Source organism: Balaenoptera musculus, chromosome 1 (genome assembly GCF_009873245.2).
Source record: "Balaenoptera musculus isolate JJ_BM4_2016_0621 chromosome 1, mBalMus1.pri.v3, whole genome shotgun sequence".
Classification (NCBI taxonomy): domain Eukaryota; kingdom Metazoa; phylum Chordata; class Mammalia; order Artiodactyla; family Balaenopteridae; genus Balaenoptera; species Balaenoptera musculus.
This window is the reverse complement of record NC_045785.1, coordinates 118,156,700-118,176,079: the sequence shown is the minus strand read 5'-3', so window position 1 is coordinate 118,176,079 and position 19,380 is coordinate 118,156,700. Positions and strand designations below refer to the sequence as shown.

At 47.5% G+C, this 19,380-nt stretch overlaps 1 protein-coding gene across 5 annotated transcripts; it reads right to left on the bottom strand.

Moving 5' to 3' along the window:
- Positions 1-1,236: 1,236 nt before the first annotated feature.
- Positions 1,237-18,054, bottom strand: LOC118895655 (low affinity immunoglobulin gamma Fc region receptor II-like). 5 transcript variants are annotated; one of them, XM_036853073.1, is made up of 8 exons: positions 17,858-18,054; positions 13,558-13,578; positions 11,560-11,817; positions 7,018-7,272; positions 6,254-6,376; positions 3,969-4,025; positions 1,970-2,007; positions 1,237-1,847 (listed from the first exon to the last, which is right to left on the bottom strand). In XM_036853073.1, the coding sequence occupies exons 1-8, from the start codon at positions 17,967-17,969 to the stop codon at positions 1,758-1,760; spliced, it is 954 nt and encodes a 317-aa protein (XP_036708968.1). In that variant the 5' UTR covers positions 17,970-18,054; the 3' UTR covers positions 1,237-1,757. The 5 variants fall into 5 exon arrangements, 3 of the variants coding, with proteins under 3 accessions (XP_036708968.1, XP_036708944.1, XP_036708953.1); XR_005019993.1 differs by lacking the exon at positions 3,969-4,025 and adding an exon at positions 2,562-2,699 and having other exon boundaries at positions 1,797-1,847; XR_005019994.1 differs by lacking the exon at positions 3,969-4,025 and adding an exon at positions 2,562-2,696 and having other exon boundaries at positions 1,797-1,847.
- Positions 18,055-19,380: the final 1,326 nt, after the last annotated feature.

Sequence of the window (19,380 nt, the reverse complement as noted above, 5' to 3'; positions counted from 1 at the left end):
GGGCAAGGACAAAATGGAACTCTCAATTTTCCTCTTTATATTTCTGTTTGAGTTTTCATGCTCACAATGAGTATGAGTTTTTGCCTATGTGTAAAAACCTAATGTGATCCATATGCTTATACATATCGCTATAGACAGGAATGTGGATTGACATCTTTTAAACCTTAGCATTAGATGCAAGCTTTTATATACAGAATGGATAAACAACAAGGTCCTACTGTATAGCACAGAGACCTATATTCAATATCCTATGATAAACCATAATGGAAAAAAATATTAAAAAAAGAATGCATATATATGTATAACGGAATCACTTTGCTGTACAGCAGAAATTAACACGATATTGTAAATCAACTATACTTCAATAAAAAAATATTAAAACCGAAAAAAAAAACTTAGCATTGATTGTTTCTGATTTGTGAATTTATAGGTAATCTTAATTACCTTTTTTGCTTATCTGTATTTTAATTTTATTTTAAAAATTAGCAGAGTAAAATAATTTACATAGAAATAAAATAAGTTGCTACCTTGTAATGTATAAATAAAGGGACATACATTGTTACTATAAAAATGGGCATGAGTATGTGAGCAAGAAAATCGCAAAAGAAGAACTATAAATGGCCAATACTCTTAAATGCTCTAATTCTAAAGCATGTAGTTTGGCATAAAGTAAGCCCCTCAATAACCCAGTAATTGCAATTACTATTCCTTATTATTATAACAATATGTGAGTATGAAATACAATATGTGAGTATTATAGAAAGTTATGGAAACTACCCAACAAAGGAAGCAGCTAAATCCTGATTGCAAGAATGTTGCACAGTGAAGCTCTTAGAGTCCCAGGAAAACGAGCCCTCTCCGAGGGCACCAACCAAACTCCCAAGGAAGCTGTCAGTCACGTTTCAAACCTACCGGGAACTTCTCTGAGAAGTTCACATCCTTCTGGTGACTATAATAGGAGAAGAGCAGGGCAGAGTCAGCAGTCTCCACTGAGGACTCATCTGAAGTTTGGCTTCCTGAGAACTGGTGTTTATTTGTCATTGGAGGAAGGGGAAGAAGACATGAAAACAAGAACACAAATTCACTGGAAGACGGATATTCAGTTTTTAGAAGAGGGATACTCGTCCTACACTCTAAATCTTTTCTCTCCCTCACTTCCTACCCATTACTACCTTCCCAAGATTCTTACCATTGAAAAGAAACAGACCCCAAATCAGTCTACACTCCAACCGGTACAGCGTTTAAAAGGTAATGCTGTTACTGTAGTATTTTATTATAAAAGTAATACATGATCTGTACAGAAAAATTAACAGAGGAAATGAAAATCACCAATAATTCCACCACCCTGAAACAATCACTTTTAATATATTGGCATATGTTAGTCTATCTCAACATTTTTGAAATCATACATACTTATCTAATTTTTCTCGTGTAACCTGTAACATAAGCATTTCCCATGTTTCTACAATCTCTTAATAAAGGTAATTTTCACTGGCTTTGTGGATGTATAACAGAAGAGTCCTGATGGCGAGAAGTGCTGAAGCACAGAAGAAATCAGCAGTCAGTTAGCTGAGACCATATCGTCTGTGGCTTTCAAAACAGGGAGCTTCAGGATTCACATAGATAACTCTGGAAGAGTCATTCTCCTTTAGAACTGCAGCAGCCTCTTCTCCTCCTTAAGAGGAATTCAGGACAGAAGACACCAGATCTTGGCCTCTCTGATTCTCTTCCCCAAGTCCCAGGCAAGACAATGAAAACTAAATGTGGTTCTGGTAATCCGACGACTCTGTTTCTTCCTCTGCAACTTCCGGATACGAGAGAAGTGAATAGGTGACTGTATTCTCAGCCTAGAGAAAGCAGAAAGGAGCAATGGGGATCCACAGAGAGGTCACAAGAATGAAGGCAACAGAAGCAGCGGCAGGGGAGAAGGAGAAGGGAGAAGGAAGAGCAGGTGGCTGGGACAGCTCACCTCAATTTTGGCAGCCTCTTCAGCATCAGTGAGATTGGCTGTGGGCAAAAAGAACAGAGATCAGCGGGGGCACTGCCTACCCGCGCTGCTGCTTGAGGACCAAACCAGGCTTGAGGTGAGGACCACTGAACCCCAACTCAGGCCTGCAGGCCAAAAGCTTCATCCCCTACCCGCCCTTGGTATCCCAGACATGGCCTCCCGCACGGGCCACACTAGCAGAGGGAGGCGATCATTTGTGCTGCACTCATTTCAGAGGATCACTGGGTTTTCCTCAAAGCAACCAGGCAGCTTTGGGGATCGGAGATATACTGGGGAGGAGATGGGGGTGTTGAGTATTAGAGTGAAGTAATCCAGATTTTTGCCAGCCACAGATGGTGGCCTTTCCACATTGGCCAGATGTGGTATATCTTTGTTGGAACTTTGAAGGATCTGACACTCCCTGATCTCATAAAGAAAGAAAGCATGAGAGTGAGAGTGAGCAAGGAAGGCTGGAGGGAAGGAAAGAAGGAAGCAAGCAACCCAGCCAGTACTCTCCCTGGTAAATATCTAAAAACACATCCAAATGTCCTCATGCTTTTGCCAATAAACTCACTTTGCCAGTGCGAAAAGCAGCCTCAGTAACTGCAAAGCAGCATTCCTCAGGAAGTGGGGAGGGAGTCTGAGACAATGCATCTAGTGTCTTCATTCATCTCCAGGACACAATGAGTCCCTGTGTGCCATGCTCCAACTTCTGGAACAAACCACGTCCTGAATTCTCCTTCTAATGCATCCCTCAACCATCCCGGCAACCTAGCTGCGCCTTTTGGGAAACCATCAGCCCCAATGCCTTCCTGTGAAATAAATGCCTTGTGAAAGATATTTATGCCAGTGTAGGTAGAACCAAACATCAAAATGGCTAATCCACTTGTGTTTGGACTTTCTTCTACAGCAGTTTGGTCCTGGTGAAGACTCTGGTCCATATCCCCATTTGGCCTGGCCACAGGACACAGGGGCCTTGCTCAAAGCGCAGCCGGAAAGCTGTGCCATTTTGCTCAAGCTCTCAAACCTGTTGGCTCTGCTCTGAGTCATACTCCAGCCATCTGAGGTGGAGTCCTCGAGGGCTTCTTTCTCCTGTCCGTTTCTGCTGTCTGGAAGTCCCCAGAGAAAGCTCCAGTTTCCTTCGTGCTCTGGCTTTTAACTCCAGTCAGGAAGTCGCCTGGAATATTACTGCTCCTTTAACACGTTCCCACTTGGGCCAGGGGTTGGATGCTCACTGAGTCTCAGAATGTCAGACCTGGAAGGGCTTAGAGATCATCCAGGCTAACCCACTCGTCTCCTCAATGAGGCGACTAAACCCCAAGAGGGGGAATGACACTCAAGATTCCATTTTATGATAGTGACAGAGCTAGTGCCAGGCCTGCATTTTAATAAACCTACACGAGTGGGCGTTAGAAACAAGCTTTGCCCACAGAGTAAAGCCCACTAATGCACCTAGTACCCCAGAACTTTCTCAGGCCAAAAATCTCCTCTTAATGTTCCACTAAGAGCTGAGCCCTGTTACCCTTACCCAATCATTCCACAGAGACAGACTCTGCAGCAAATCTAAGTTTTATTCCTTAGGCTCTTTCTCCTTTCCTCTAGAATTTTATCCCCTTAATTCTATTTGCCTTAGTCTTACGACGTCTAACCCCAGTCCTCTGCCAGCTCTTCCAAAGCTCCACAGAAAGACCTAAGTATCTCTGATGTCCTGCTCTGGAAATATCCCCAGCATTTCTGACCCTGGAAACTCAGACAAGGCCCTTGCCTCTCTATCTAGGACAGGTGTTCATCTTCTCCTTATCTCCAGTGAGGTCCTCTTTAGGCCCAGGAGTTAGTCTCAGAACTGACCAAGAGATTTGAGCCCCTGCCCTCCTCCCACTGCCCCCTCCCTCTCCTGTGCTCCCAGCAGAACTCACACAAGCAGCTTCTTGATGCACAAGGCAGGGTGTCACTGAGCCCCCAGAGCGGGAGCTGCACTCACCTGGTTCCTCAGGGAGGGTCTCTCCCATTTCCCTGTGCTCAGGGGTTCCTGGGAGAGCTAGGAGGGGCACATAGGAGGTTAGTAGGATTATGGGGTAGGACCCGAGTCTTCAGGACCAAAGACCACCAGAGGCAAGATCGGGTTAGAACCAACACACCCCCTTCTCCCACACAGACGCCTCCCCCCTCCTCCCCACTCCCCAGGGACTGCCCTAGCCTGTAAAAGGGCTGATCTAGAGAGATGTAAGTTGCCTAGGTTAACAGTAGGGACTCCTGGGACTCTCAGAAAGGCCATTCTATTGCATCTTTCTTAAGCTTGCTCTGCCTTTTAAAAAACACCTATTTCTCTCTCTCGGTATCTCTCCCTGAATCTCTACATTTACTTATCATCAGTAACTGAGGTCTTGGCTATGAACCAATTGCAAAGTGCTTTGTGAGGTATTAGTAGTATTATTTTCTCTTTGTCAATGGCTCTGGGTCTTTTTTCCCCTTTACTTTCTCTGTATCTGGCTTATCTTAAGCGCTTTCTCCCACCAGCAAGCGAGCTTTTCAGTGTTATGAATTGTGACGATTTGCTTATTAGATTTGTATGCCACCTTCCCTTCTCTCTTGGCTCTTTTACATTAGTACTATGGGGGAAGGAGGCTGCTTTCCAAGAGCTGAAATTCTTCAGCTGATCAGTCAGTGAACAAATGTTTATCGACCATCTTGCTGCGTGGCAAGCACGTGCTAGGTGCTGGCGGGGGGGCGGAGGAGGGGGGAGCGCAGAACAAGGAGACGTGGTTACTGCCCTCCTGTGCTCTTGCCAACCCCTTTGGAATACAGCTTAGTTCTTTAAAGGTAGCCTACGTGGATTCCATGACCTGGAATACATCCTTCTGCCCTGCTTCATCTCTCCTTTTTTTCTGCCTCGTGATTTATGGCTTCAATGGCATCAAACTGCCTACAGCAACCTCCTTACTCGTCCCATGATCCCCATCCTAGCCACAGTGTTTCTCATTTCCATGTCTTGGCCCCATGCCTGGGATGCTCTTCTAGCCCTCTTTGCCTGGTTAACTGCTACTCTCAAACATCAGAACTCTCCTCCATAACGATAACTCATACTATGTGTGATACTATGTGATGTTTGCTGTCTGTTAGCTGCCGACTCATTCACCCTCATAACCCTAGGAAGTAGGTTCTATTCGTGGCCTCATTTCTCAGATGAAGAAACTGAGGCACACAGAAGTTGAATGTGATGAGAAAAACAACGTTTATTTTCCTGAAAAAACAACTTTGTTTCCCTGAGTTGCTGCCTAGGCATTTTACAGTATGATAACCTGCTTACACCCAGAATCGGAACATTTAAGATAAGGACTTGAATTTAGGATTCCCGCCATAAGTGCTCGCTTTGCTTTTCCTGGGGCCCCTTTTAAAATAACCACTTAGAGTTAAGCCCGCAAAATAGCGTCCTCCACCCCAATCACCTTATAAGTAATAGCTGCTTGCTACACTGTTCTCTCTCTCCTGCTCACCCATGACCTGGGACAGAGGACTGCCACCCCCCCTTCCCATTTCTGGGATCTGTAAGTAGCAAGTCTTGTGACTCTACTTCCTTTGCGTGAGTGTACCGAAACTGTACTTTCAATCAAAATGACCCCGGGGTTTTCACTTTCACCAATCTGGGAAGTGAAATCAGCTGCTGAGGGAGCTGCCAAGCCCATGTGGGTGGCTTGTGCCTCCTCTTTCAGCAGGTCATGATCGGCATGTTCTTAAATTAATACACCAACTCCATCTTCTCAACATATTGCATAACTCACCCAACGTTATCCAGCTGGTGACCTGAGGAGCTGGGATTTAAACTCAGGCAGTCTGGCCCCACCAGGTGTGCTTCAGTCACGACACAACACTGCATTCCTGTGAAGCCTTCTCTAACTGCCCCGGCCCATGCTGGGTTGCGCCAGCTCTTCTGTCCCCCGTCATAGCCTTTGCATTCTCTAATACTGGTCTTATCCCCTCTAATTATACTGATCTATTTGCATTTCAGTCTTCCCCACAATATTATGAATTCCCTGAGGGCAGAGACTGAACTTCTTTGTCTTGGCATCATCCACAGAGTCTATCACAGTGCTTGACACATAAGCAAGTTTGTTCAGGCCTGTCAAATGAATGAATGAATAAAATATGGGACTATATTTGAATGCTAAGGATTCTCTAGCCCAAAGATATGGGTTCTAGCAATGTTTGGGGTTAGGGCCTTGGCTAAGTAGGGACTGATGACAAGAGGGACCAAGAGGAGGCACAAACCTGAAATCTGCTTTCGCCTGAGGCAGAACCAGGCTACTATGGCACCAGCAATAGCCACTGCAGCAATCCAAGCGACTACAGCCACCGCTATCGTCACCGACAAGGAGTTGCTCAAGCTGGACCCTGGGGAACACAGGCGTCAGAACAGGCAGTACCCATCCCTGTCCTTCCTCCAACGCAACACGCACTTCCCCCCTCAACCTCGCCTGCACAGGATTTCTGGAATTGGGCTTGTGCCTATCCTATACCCACGTTTCTCTGCTAATCAAATGAAGGCACGCTGTTGAGTGTGTAAGGCAGAGGGAAGGGTTCCTCTTAGTCCTCGGGGATGGCAGGGAGGATGGACCTGACGCCTCCACCACTGTACCCAGCACAGCCTTGAACTGCCAAGGACATGCCATGCCTTTGAGAGTGAATGGGCATATCATGAGACATGAGAAGAAATTAGGAAAACCTCAGCTCTTAGGAATGTCCAGGAGCTTAGACAGCTTCTGCACCAATGAGATAGCTCTGATCCACTGCTGGGCTTGGTGCGATGGGCCCTATATTTCAAAGTGGAACAAGAGCCTTGTCACCTATCACCTGGAAGCTGAGGGCTCCAAGCTCTGGCCAGTACTTAGCGAGGTGCCATGCCCCTGTCCTTTGCCCCAGAGCCCAGGTTTGCTGCTAGGGCATTTCTCAGATCTCCCTGTAGGTCCATGTGACCTTACCCCTAATTGTCTAATCCCTCTTCTCCCCTCCTTTCATCTTCACAGAGTTCCCACCTTGGACAGTGATGGTCACAGGCTGTGATGAGTGCAGTGCCCGCCCGATAAATCCCGTGCAGTGGTACTCGCCACTGTGACTGAGGTTTGCTTGTGGGATAGAGAAGTTGGAACGCAGATAGGAAAACGTCTTGGATTTTCCATTCTGGAAGAATACGACCTTATTCAGAGGGCTGTTTTTCCAGCTGTGGCACCTCAGCACGATGGGCTCCCCTTCCTGGAACACGAGGCTAGGGGTCTGGAGCAGCAGCCAGTCTGAAAGACACAAAGGGACCACAGGACTCAGGAGGTCTTGACTCAAATCCGAGACCCAGACCATCCTTACTGGTGGGCCGCTGTGTATGGAGGGAAGAGCTTAAGTTTGGAATCAGACATCCCTGGTCTCTAATTCTGGCTCCATCACGTATGAGCTCTGTGATCTTGGGCGAATAATTTAAGTCTTCTGGGCCTCCGTTTCCTCGTATGTGAAAATAGTCACAATAATCCCATTAGCTATCTACAGTAGTTCCTGGCACATAGGAGGTGCTCAGGATATGCTTGTCTTCCCTTTCCTGTCCTGCCCAACAGGCCTCTGCAGGAAGGATACAGGAGACCCAATAGTACAGTCCCTTCCCTGAGGGAGGGAGGGAGGGAAGGATCCAGTCTGACATAGGAGACAACATGTGAGGGGGACACAACAGAGTCAAGTGTCTTTGGGGAAAGTCACGGACATCTAACAAATATTAGCTTATTTGGTGCATGTTAGTAAATGTGGAATTTCACTTCAGCGGGGACTTTGTCTAAAGGCAGCAGTGACATGGGTGGGCCATTAGCCTGCTGTGTACTCTTTTCCTCCGATTTTCATCCTTTTACTGAGGAAAGAGATATTTAATTTCTTTGTCGTATAGGGAATAGAGGCTAAGGTGGGTACTTATAATCTGACCTCAGCCCACGCACTCCTTTTTCCTAAAGCCATAGGACACAGTAGAGTTGGAATTGGAAAGAAAGGGTAGAAAACAATAGATACATTGGAAGGGAGCCGGGACATGAGAAAGAAATGACAACAGCCACACGTGTGCTAGTCAACCACGCTTAGCCCCTTCAGCAGATCGGAATGATGCCAAAAAAGTCTCTACACTGGCTGCTGAGCCTGCCACAAATGCAGGTGAAAATGTTCAATACTGAGGGAGGGAGTGACAATGAAGAGAAAACTCTGGGCCACGGCTACAGTGGGACAATCCAGAGGGAAGGTGGGGAGCACCAGATCTTGCGACTTGGGTCACACAAGCTAGAAAACCCCACCTCTCCCACTGGGGAGGCACCCCTGCATTCCACCCATTTCCTCCCATACCATCCTGTGTATTCCTCCTCTTGAGGAACTCAGGCCCTGGCTAGACATTCCACTCCAGGATTAGGTGAGCAGTCCTGGTTCCCTAGACTGCCTCTTTTATAACGGTTGGATTGGGGTAGGTGGGAATGCTGAGAATTGTGAAGATTTTTTTAAATGAAGTAGAACCCAGAGAAAATGTCAAAGCTGCTTCCATGTAGCACCAGCAACCAATTCTTGCACTTCTCCTCCCTGTCTGGGTAATCCCCTCTACTGAAGTTGCACATCATATGAACAGCACTTTCTTCTCGGCAAAGTCTCTACTGGTACCAGGTTGTAACCTGGACAGTGGAAGTGCCAGCCTTAGGCTGGTTTGTGCAAGAGGGCCACCTTAGGTCTCCTCGAGGACAATTTCTTGGTGCCGATCTTGAGGGCAGGGCCCAGCTTCATGTTCACGTCACTCACAAGGTGTTCTTTAAGTCAAAAAAGGGCCCTTCCATCCATCTCCTGGGAACAAAACTCCTCTGCAATCTCCTGGAAGCCTAGTAGAGAAGCAATAAACTCATATACCTCCTCTGCACTCCAGTGGCTAAGATTACTGGACAGGAACACAAGGTTGATGCCATGAATCCTGGTGTAGGCACAGCTGTATGGAGGTTCCCTGGGTCACATTCCCTATGTCCAGCTCTCACCGATAAAGGCCCAGGGACATTGGAGAGAGTCCTTTACCATGACTGGAATTCTCTGAACCCCAGCTAGAGTCCTCTTGACCCCTGTGGCACTTGCCCTGGATCTTAGCATGGGTGATGACAGAGGAGCTGCAGCTGGGTCCGCACTGGTGAACACAAGCATAGTGGGCTTCCTGAAACTCTTTCATGTTTCTCCTCTTCAACCAGAACTGGCAGCTACAGTTCACACTCTACCTTTTAGTACAAGTCATGGAGCAGAAACTCTTGGAGTCACAAAACTGTTCTCCAGGACTGTACTTCCCACAGTGCTGGAACTTCAGGAGATTTGTCTTCTTGACTACTCAGCAGATGGGCTGTCCCCTCCCCAGGGGCCACCTGACTGATTCTCATTCAGCCCTGTCGGGAGACCAGTCTGTAGTGGCTTTTCAGAAATGGAGAACAACACACTGGGACAGGTTCTGCTCCATCCTGGATACCAAAGCCCTCAATCACTTGGGTGAGCATCTGGGGCTTCACAATGGCTTGTGGAGGTTTGTTTGAGTCACCATTTATCTGGACCCCATGGCTAGTGTAGGAGGAGGTGCTGATGGGCAGGGGCCACGGCTGCTAATTCACTGCTTGGTGAATTAGCATTACCACTGGTCACTAGTTCAGCTTCTTCTCCAAGCCTGCTCTCCTCCTCCGTGGCCTTGGTGCTCTCTGCTACTGGAGAAGCCCTGGCAGGAGCACGGAACCCAATGTGGACACATCATCGCCCTCCTCTTTGCATTTGACAGCCAGCGTCTGGGTTTGCCCGGCAGGTGCACGGACTGCATGCAGAAGACAACAGGGACCTGGGGGAGGCTCAACAGGGGAATAGCGTTCTGGGTGGATCTTCGGGCTGAGCCTGTTGTCCCTCAGTGCCAAGTTCTTTACCTGAACTGCATCTACGTGGACTCCAGCAGCCTGAGCAGACAGCCCCTCCTGCTAGATGACTGCCACTGCCCTAATAGGCATCAGGATGCGTTGAGAAGCTAGAGGCACATTCTGGGCCAAGGTCTGGTTTACCTGGAATAGGTTTCCCAGCTGTGGTCTTAGATGCATCTGGGCCCGGGACAGGTTGAGGGGGAGGAGGTGGCGTTCCCCAGTAGCACAGATTGGGTCACAGTGGTAACACTGGGAGAGCTCGCTTGGGACTGGCTGGTGAGCTGGGAGGCTGATGCAGTGGCCAGACTGACTGAGGCCGGGGTGGCGCTCAGCTGCTGCGTTGTGCTGGTGTCTGGGGGAGCTGGCCTGCTGACTAGCAGCAGTTGCGGCCACTAGATGGCAGCCAGGCTGTGCAGCTGGGCCTGCTGAGCTGCTGCTGGACACGAACTGGTGGAGATACTGAGGCCCACGGAGCTGCCCCTGCAGTGCCTGCTCTGCCTGCTGTTCAGACCGTGGCCCTGAGCTGTCTGGGAACGAGCGCCACCACCTGAGTACGGACTCCCATCGGTGCAGTCGGCGTTCTGTTGACTCTAGTCTCCATGACAGTGGCTCAGGGTCCCCATGGCTGGTGCTCTGGCTCCAGGCCTTCACATCTAGCTCTTCACCTAGGTCCTTCAGGGCGGTGTCCACCTCATGGGCCAGGGCTCCTTGTCAATGCACCTGCTCAGTCTCGGGGGAGGGATCCCTCACCTCCACCCCTTCCTAGAGAGGCAGAAGCACTGAGGTTGAGGCCCTGCCAGGCCTCTGGGGCTTCCCTCCAGGACTGTCTTTTCCTGCTGAGCACAGAGGGTAGAGATTGCAGGCCTGGAGCTGCAGGCCCACCGGGCCTAGATACCTTTGAGGAGAATTTGAGAATTGGGTGAGGGAAGGGGACTAAGTGAAGAATAGCAATGACAATATTCATCATAATCACACTGCAGCTTTTCTCTGTGGAGAACGTATTTCTTGCCAGGAGCTTTGGAGGATCATTGATCGGTTCAGCAAACATTTATTAAGCCCTGTCCTGTGCCTGGGGGCTGGATATAAAAGGTGGTTAAGACACAACTTTCACCTCAAGTTGCACAGAGGGCAGGGGGGCAGGGAAATGCTGATTCTCACCGGAACCTGATGGGGGAGGCAGTAGTATCTCCACTGAGCAGATGAGGAAACTGAAGCTCAAAGGTAAATGAAATTATCATGTTTACATGGCTAGCAATTTCCAGGGCTAGGATTCAGTTGTGGTCTGTCTGTGCATTCGACTCTGCCATAAAAATGGAAGGATTTCTGTGAATTAGGGATTTCCTTCTGCTTCTCTCATACCCAGCTGCCTGTCAGTGGCCTTGTCACCTTCTTGCTCAATCAGCACCGAGACAAAAGAGCCCAACATATTCTGAGAAATCTCTTAGGAACTTCCACCTCACCACACATACTAAGCAATGGGGTGCGTGAAAAGGGAAATGAGTGGACAAAAGCCCCTTCAAACAACTCACAGCCATGCTTCCCAGTAAGCAGGCAATTCCCCTTTCCGAAAAACCTCTCCCATATAAGCAGATTCCTTCTATCCTTGTTCTCCCAGACTCTCCCAGGCCTTCCTCCACTGACCGGAAATCACATCCAGATGCACAGGGTCGCTGAGGCTGGTCTGCTCTCTCTGACACCTGTAGTCTCCGCTGTCATTGCTGCTGGCCTTAAAGCTATAGCTGGGCTGGTTCTGGCTCTGGATGGAGCTCCCATTATGGAACCACAGGGTGAGGTTGCCTTCATACAAGTTGGTCCCCTGACACATCAGCGTCACGTCATCCTCCTTGAGCACATTGATCCACGCAGGTTGAATGTTCACCACAGCCTTCGGGAGACCTGCTGAGGGGCAGAGAGAGAAGGCAGCATGAGGAAAGGGACCCCAAGGGCCTAAGCAGACCCCAAATCGCAGATGATGGAAAACTGTGGCCATGCTGGAGACATCAAGAGAGGAACCCAACGCAGAACTGTTCTGCAACTAAAGGCAATTCCTGCAACTCATGCAGCCCACACAGGAGCCCCCAGGAACCCAGGTTCTCTCAGGGAGCTTGGCTCCTACTCAGGGGAGAGGACAAGAGGTAGGGGAATGGGAGAGGGGGCAAACACACATACACACACGCACACACATACTACACATACATCGTTTGGGGAATCACTTTCCTCCCCTGTAAGCTGAGGCATTTGGACACTAGTGGATAAACTCTCTCCACAGCTGGAAGAAGACAAATGGGGACATCTGGTGGAGGTGCCAGGCTGAGAGTCAGGCATCACGTTTCTGTTCTGAGTTCTTCCATTCTTTCTTTTTTTTTTGGAATAAAAATTTTTATTCGTATAGTTGCTGTGCAATATTATATAAGTTACAGGTATACAATAAAGTGATTCACAATTTTTAAAGGTTATACTCCATTTATAGTTTTTATAAAATATTGGCTATATTCTGTTGTACAATATATCCTTACAGCTTATTATTGTTTTTTGAATTTTAGAATTTTATTTATTTTTTTATACAGCAGCTTATTATTAGTTTCTTTTTTCCTTAAGATGTATTTATTTCTAAATAAAAAGAAATAAATACATTTTAAAAAAAAGGAATGGAAGAAGTCAGAACAACAAAAAAGTTGTATTTATTTATTTATTGTTTGGCTGTGTTGGGTCTTAGTTGCGTCATGAGGGATCTTCATTGCGGTGCGGGATCTTTCCTTGTGGTGCACGGGCTTCTTTCCAGTTTTGGCGTGTGGGTCTTTTTTTCTCTAGTTGCGACGCGCAGGCTCCAGGGCACGTGGGCTCTGTAGTTTGTGGCCCGTGGGCTCTAGTTGAGGCACGGGCTTAGTTCCCTGACCAGGGATCGAACCTGAGTCCCCTGCATTGTAAGACAGATTCTTTACCACTGGACCACCAGGGAAGTCCCCATTTTTTATCCTTTAGAATAGACCTGTCCTGACACCCAAGCACAGAGGAGTCTCTGTGGCCTCAGAAGAAAAAGAAAGAGGAGAAAGGCTGGCAGGCCAGTCTAGGGAGCCCTGCGTTCAGTGGCCCAGGTAGAGTCCCACCCCACTACCAGTCCTGGGAGGTGGAGAGGTTAGTGGTGCAGAGAAAGCAGTGCCCAGCAGTGTTCATCCCACCAAGCTGCAACCAGTGGTATCTCCTGTTTGTGTCCAAGGGAACAGGCCCTGAAGCCTTCAGATACATGCAAAGTAGAGGATTTATCAACCCATGGGGTTAACCTAAGCAAATCATGTGATTTTGCATGTGGCTGAAACTAAAATGGCCTGGGTTCGTGATTTAGTTTGGAGAGAGGAAGGCAACTGAGACAGAAGACAGTTATTTTCTGTGACAGAATCTGTGAGGTCTCACTGGAACAGGAACAGAAAGGCTGTGCCCCGTGGCTGCCCATCCCTGGCTTCCCTGGGAGGAAGGGAAGGAGGAAGGAGAATCGGGCAGGGCATCTTGCGGGAACAATTACTCTTTCCTGGTTCTACCTCAGTCCTGGGTTGCTGGTGCACCCAGAGCACCTCCAGACAGGGTGCAGGGAGCAGAGACAGAGGGTAGCTGGGGGAGGGAGAAGATGTGGTGAGCACTTACCAGGTTTCCCAGCAACAGGAGCTGTAAGAGAGAAAGCAAAGATCAGCCTACTTTCTCATTAGATATGATGATTCATCATTATAAATAATCACCTCCTTGCAAATCCCCTTAACTCTCTTGCCAGTCTCTGTCTGCATTACGTTCCACCTGGGTTGTCCATGCCTTTACTTCTTCAGCCGTGTGTTAATGAAATTACCACATAAGCAGGCAGGTTGGTATCTCTGTAAATTTACTGTCTCCATATTCAAAAGGACACTAAACTGCCGTTCTGACACTTTTCTCTAGTATGTTTGCTCTGCGGCTCTTGGTAGGGACACTCATTTTTTCCTCACTCCTCAAACTGTCCAGTCCTCTGCCTCCCGTCCCGTCTCACTCAAAGATGATGCCTTCCTTTATCCTTCACAGAGAAAACAAACGCAGTTAGACGGGAGGTCTCACATCTTCCCCCAACTAAATCATCTAACCTATTGCATCTCTATCCATCTTCCTTTCTTGGTTTTCACTGGGGACATCTCTCCTCCTATCTGTGGTCAGTCTCTATCCTGGGTCACATTCCCTTTCACCCGCTCAAGGATTTTCCCCTCTCTGTTATTCCCTTTCTCCTCTGCCTCACCCATTTCTCCTTCTCAGCTGGACCTTTCCTATCAACATAAATATATTCCAGAATCTTTCACTGAAAGGAAAAAATCTCACTTGACACCACATATAATTCCAAAATTATTTTTCTGCTCCCTTTCCCAGCCTGATTTCTCAATTCTTTTTCTACAAAGGCTGTCGTCATTTCTTCTCTTTCCAATCACTGTTTCATTCTCTGCAATTTGAACTCTGCCCTCCCCAGTCCACTAAAACTTTTCTTGTCAAAATCACCAATGATCTCAATGTCAAATCAAGTGGACACATTCTATTTCTCTCCCAGGTTCCCCCATGTAAGTGTATATCTTCACCATCTGCCCAGGTACTCGTGCCTGAAAACTCCACGTCCTCTTTTATTCCTCTCTCTCTCCCAAACCCCATCGGCCTTTGCACCGGTAAAGTCGTGATCATCTTGCTTCCAGTTAGTTCTTGAATGCGTCAGCTTCAGTCCATGTCCACACTATTTTAGGTCACCAGCAGCTTTCTCCCATCTCCTAACTTATCCCTTCCCTTATTTTGTTCCCCCGACAATTCATTCCCCATAGAGAAGCTAGAGTTATTTTTTAAATAACAAATCAGATAATATCACCCTCCTGCTTACAAGCCTTCAGTGCTCTTCCTTTGCTCTGAAAATAAAATGTAAATATTTACAAGGCCACACCTGACACAAGCCCTGCTCACCTCTCCAGCCTCATCTCGAGCCACACTTCCCCTACTCATTGAGCTCCAATAACACCAGACCTCTTCACATTCTTCAAACTTGGGGCTTTTCTGTATGCTGATCCCTCTGCTCTAAACCTGCTTCCTTTGTATCTTCAGATGGCTTAATCCTTAACATGCTTCAGGTCTTAGCTTAAAAGTCATTTCCTCAGAAAACTCTTGCCATATCATCCTGTTAATGTAGGCTGTTCTCTCATGTCCCCGGCAACAAGTGTTCTTATCAGAGTATCCTGTTGACAGCTTCATAGCCATTTTCCAATTCATATTTATGCATTTGTGTTCCTTTATTTACTGTTTATATCCCTCAGTAGAATGTAAGCTCAAAGAGGGCAGTGGCCATATTAATTTTATTTGCCAATGCTCTGGAAATCATTCATCGAGTCCATCTAGGTGGGAGATAAGAGAGCCAAAAACTGTGTTGACAATAGAACGTAAAGATGAGGACACGGGCATGAGAGAAATTTAAGAGGGAGAGAGAACGTGGCACTTGAAGAGATATGGGGGTCTTGTAAATGGGTGACTAGGAAAAACATTAGTTGTGCTCACACAAATATAAATGTTAGGAGGAGAAGAACATTTGTGAGGGGAAGATGATAGTTGGATTTTGAATGTGTTTTGTTTCTGAGCTGACAAATCAATTTGGAGGTCTCCCACCAGCAGGTGGAAATATGAAATCGTACTTGACACAAACAAGAAAGATAGGTTTGGAAATCATTGACACAGAAGTGATAGCTGAAAAGCAGAGTGTGTAGGGCTGACAATGTGGCAGTGCAGGGAACGGGTAAAGAAGTAGGACTAAGAGGAGGAGGAAGAGAAGAAACAAGTAAGAGATGAGAAAAGTAGAGAGAAGTCACCTTCCATTTATTCATTCAACAAATATTAGTGAATACTAAATATGTTCATACTCAGTATAATACTGTCACTGTGAAGGAGGCAAAGACCTTGTGCTTTAGGTCAGGAAGGCCGTCTCTCTTGTTCAGTGATAAATCTCCAAGTCCTAGAACAGAGCCTGCACATAGCATTTATTTAATGTTTAAACAAGGCAGTTTGTGGAATCTTGGAAAGCAGAGAATATGTGTACACACTGCCTGGCTCTAGATGAGAATCTACTTTTAAGAGTAGAATTGGAGCTTTATAAAGTAGGCAATGGAACAGCACTGAAGTCATTTATGAAGTACAGTGACTCAGCCATAGCTGTAGTTGAAGAAGTCATGGTCTCAGCGTGCAGCATGGATTCGGAGAACAGGAGACAGGACAGTCAAGACTGGATCAGAAGGTGGTGTAAAGATGGAGTTACTGAGCAATGAAGACCTAAATATGGCGGCCCAGACGAGAATGGAAAAGACGGAGTAAATCCTTGTGACTTAGCAAAAGGGCAAATGGATAAAAATTCCAAAAGTCTCTCCCAGGAGTCTTGTCTAGGCATCACATTGGTATCACTACAGCAGAGGTAGGGAAGCATGCCACTACTCCAGGCCTGAGCTTCTCCATACGAAAAGTGAGGTAGTTCAGTGCTCCTTTTTCATGCTATTCTGCTTCAATCCATTTCATCCTGCTCATGGGAGGATACTCTCGCTTCCTCACCTCCACCTCCTGCCCCAGTATCATCCAGTATTGAGGGCCAAGGCTCCCAGAGCTGAACAGATTTTACTATCGATCATAGTACATAACTTGGAAAGTGGCTGCATGTCCTCTGGGACCACACTGAAGCAGATTTGAGGGTAGATACTCTAGAAATTGAGTTTGGGGAGACATTCCTGGCAATAAGGCTCCCGTACTCGGCCTTCCCTAGACTCTTCCACCCACCAGCACTATCAGTCCCTGGTCCCTAGCTCACAGCTGAGAACATGGTCAGAAAGGAGCGCTCAATTGCAGCCTAAGATCCTGTCTTTCTTTTCGAACGGTGACAGGACGTATCCCCGTGTTTGTGCAGTGCAAAGAGACATGCATGATTCCTCTGGTCCCACAACTGATTTTAGAATTGCCTGGCTTATGTATTCTCTGATCCCCATTCCCTGGATAACCCACACCCTCCTGTGCTTTTTCCCAGGAGAATCTCCTTTCACATAAAGAGAATACGCTTCTGCTGCCTGAAGTGGTTTCAGGAGCACAGAGAACAGCCACTGCCCCCAACCACAATGTGTTCCCCCCACCTCCTATTTGCCTAAGACAGCATTAGCCCTCCCACCTAAGATATGGTCCCAGTGAAACACAAATTTCTAAGGAAGGTAAACACCTTGGCCACTCATTAGTCCTTCAAGTCTAGGTCACTAGACTTTCCTCACAGCTGGCTCCACTCTGGGGGGTGGCAGAGCACCAGGGACTTTGGTGCTGAGTGAAATTGGGCAAAAGACTTTAAAAAAAATGAATTCTTCCGGGCTTCCCCGGTGGTGCAGTGGTTAAGGATCCACCTGCCAATGCAGGGGACACGGGTTTGAGCCCTGGTCCGGGAAGATCCCACATGTTGCGGAGCAACTAAGCCCATGCGCCACAACTACTAAGCCTGCGCTCTGGAGCCCACGAGCTACAACTACTGAGCCCACGCGCCACAACTACTGAGCCCGCGCGCCTAGAGCCTGTGCTCCACAACAAGAGAAGCCACCGCAGTGAGAAGCCCATGCACCACAACAAAGAGTAGCCCCCACTCACTGCAACTAGAGAAAGCTCGCGTGCAGAAAGAAAGATCCAACTCAGCCAAAAATAAATTAATTAATTAATTTAAAAAAAAAGAACTCTGCCAATTTCCTAATTTGCCAAGGCCAGCAAGGTTGTCAGAATCTGATTTTTATCAGCCTGCCTTCACCCTTCTGACTTTCCTGACGTGCTTCCCGCGCCAGCCCTCATCCTTGCCCAAAGCTCAGCCCCAACCGAGGTGACAGCAGCTGAGTTAGAAAAGCATGCCTGCTTCTGTCCCTGCTCCACTGTCCCTCCTGGGACCCTGCCTCACCCAGGAATAGCAGAGCCGTCCACAGTAGCATGTGGCCCAAAGGATGGCAGGATGTGCAGTCAGCTCGGTCACTCCTGGCAGCAGGGAGGGCTAGGAATGAGGGGATCCCCATCACCTCCTGGAGAGAGCAGGTTGGCTCTGACAGCCCAGCACGGCAGACACAGACTTCTCTCAAGGCTTGACAGATTCCACCCCAGAGAACAAATTCTGGAGTCCAAAAGAGGAAGTGAAAAGAAGTGTTGTTTTTGTCATTGGCTCCTCCTCTTCCACCCTCTTTCATCTCAACTTTTCCCTCCCAGAAGTTCAGGGTTTCCCAGAATCAATCTGGCTCAGTCCCACTCCAAATTCACAGAAAATGTGGAAACTGGGAAACAGATTCTCCTCTTCCTCTGGGGCCACAGCTGGGCTCAGCCTCTGGGAGAAGAGGGGAATAAATGGTCACCCAAACTCAGCTCAGAACCTCCTGTCTGTCTCTCTGCTTAGAAAAGGCGATGGAGGAGAGTGAGTCAGAAGACTCCCCATACTTCTAGATCTATTTAGAGGCGCAGACACTGGCATCAGACCCCTCCTGAGATCGAGCATAGCGACTTGTGGCCACCCCCCACCGTTTGATTTTCTTTATTATCATAATCCTGACTCTGTTTTGGATTGTGGAACAAGGACAAAGACGTGTGTCAGAGTGGCAATAGGATGATCACACCCATCCTCTTATTCCCCTTTGTCGTTCACGCTTGTACTCATTCCTCCAACAAATATCCTTGAGCAGCAATTAGTGCCCTGGTTCTTTATCTTTCTTACCCATCACTGTTCTTATCACTATGGCATGGTCAAAGAGCAGGGCTTTAGAGCTGTGTAAGTCTAATTTTGAATGACAGGTAGCTTCTCAGAACTACAGATTCCACATCTGTATAAATGAAGATTAGCGTGCCTGTCCTTCAAGCAGGGTTTCTCAGCCTCAGTACTATTGACATTTGGGGCCAAATAATTCTCATTGTGAGGACCTGTCCTATACACTGTAGGATGTTTAGCAGCATACCTGACCTCTAGGGGCACCCCCTAGTTGTGAAAAAAAAAATGTCTCTAGACATTGGCAAATGTTCTCTTGGGGACAACATTGCCCCTGGTTGAGAACCACTGCACTCAAGGTTTTTGAAAATCAAAAGAGAATTTGCGTGCTAGCAAAGTCCCTGGCGTGTTGTGGGTATCCAGTCAATGCTAGTTTCCCTTTTTTGATTTCTGTTGTCATCCTCATCAATATTTGTTCACCCTCAACATCCCCAGAACATGAGTTGCTCTGTGATCTCTCTTGGGGCCCTCTGCTGGGGCCTCTCTCCCAAAAGCTCTCTCAGGAAGCAAGCTGTAATACTCAAGGAAATGACGTTGTAAAACCTGTTCTTACACTCTGTGGTCTTCAGAAACCTCAATAGCCCCACTCCTTTGGCCAAGGCTTTTCTACTGGCCCCGTTCTACCCCACCTCCCACCCCCAATCTACCTCCAGCCATTATCTGATTTTTAGGTGAAA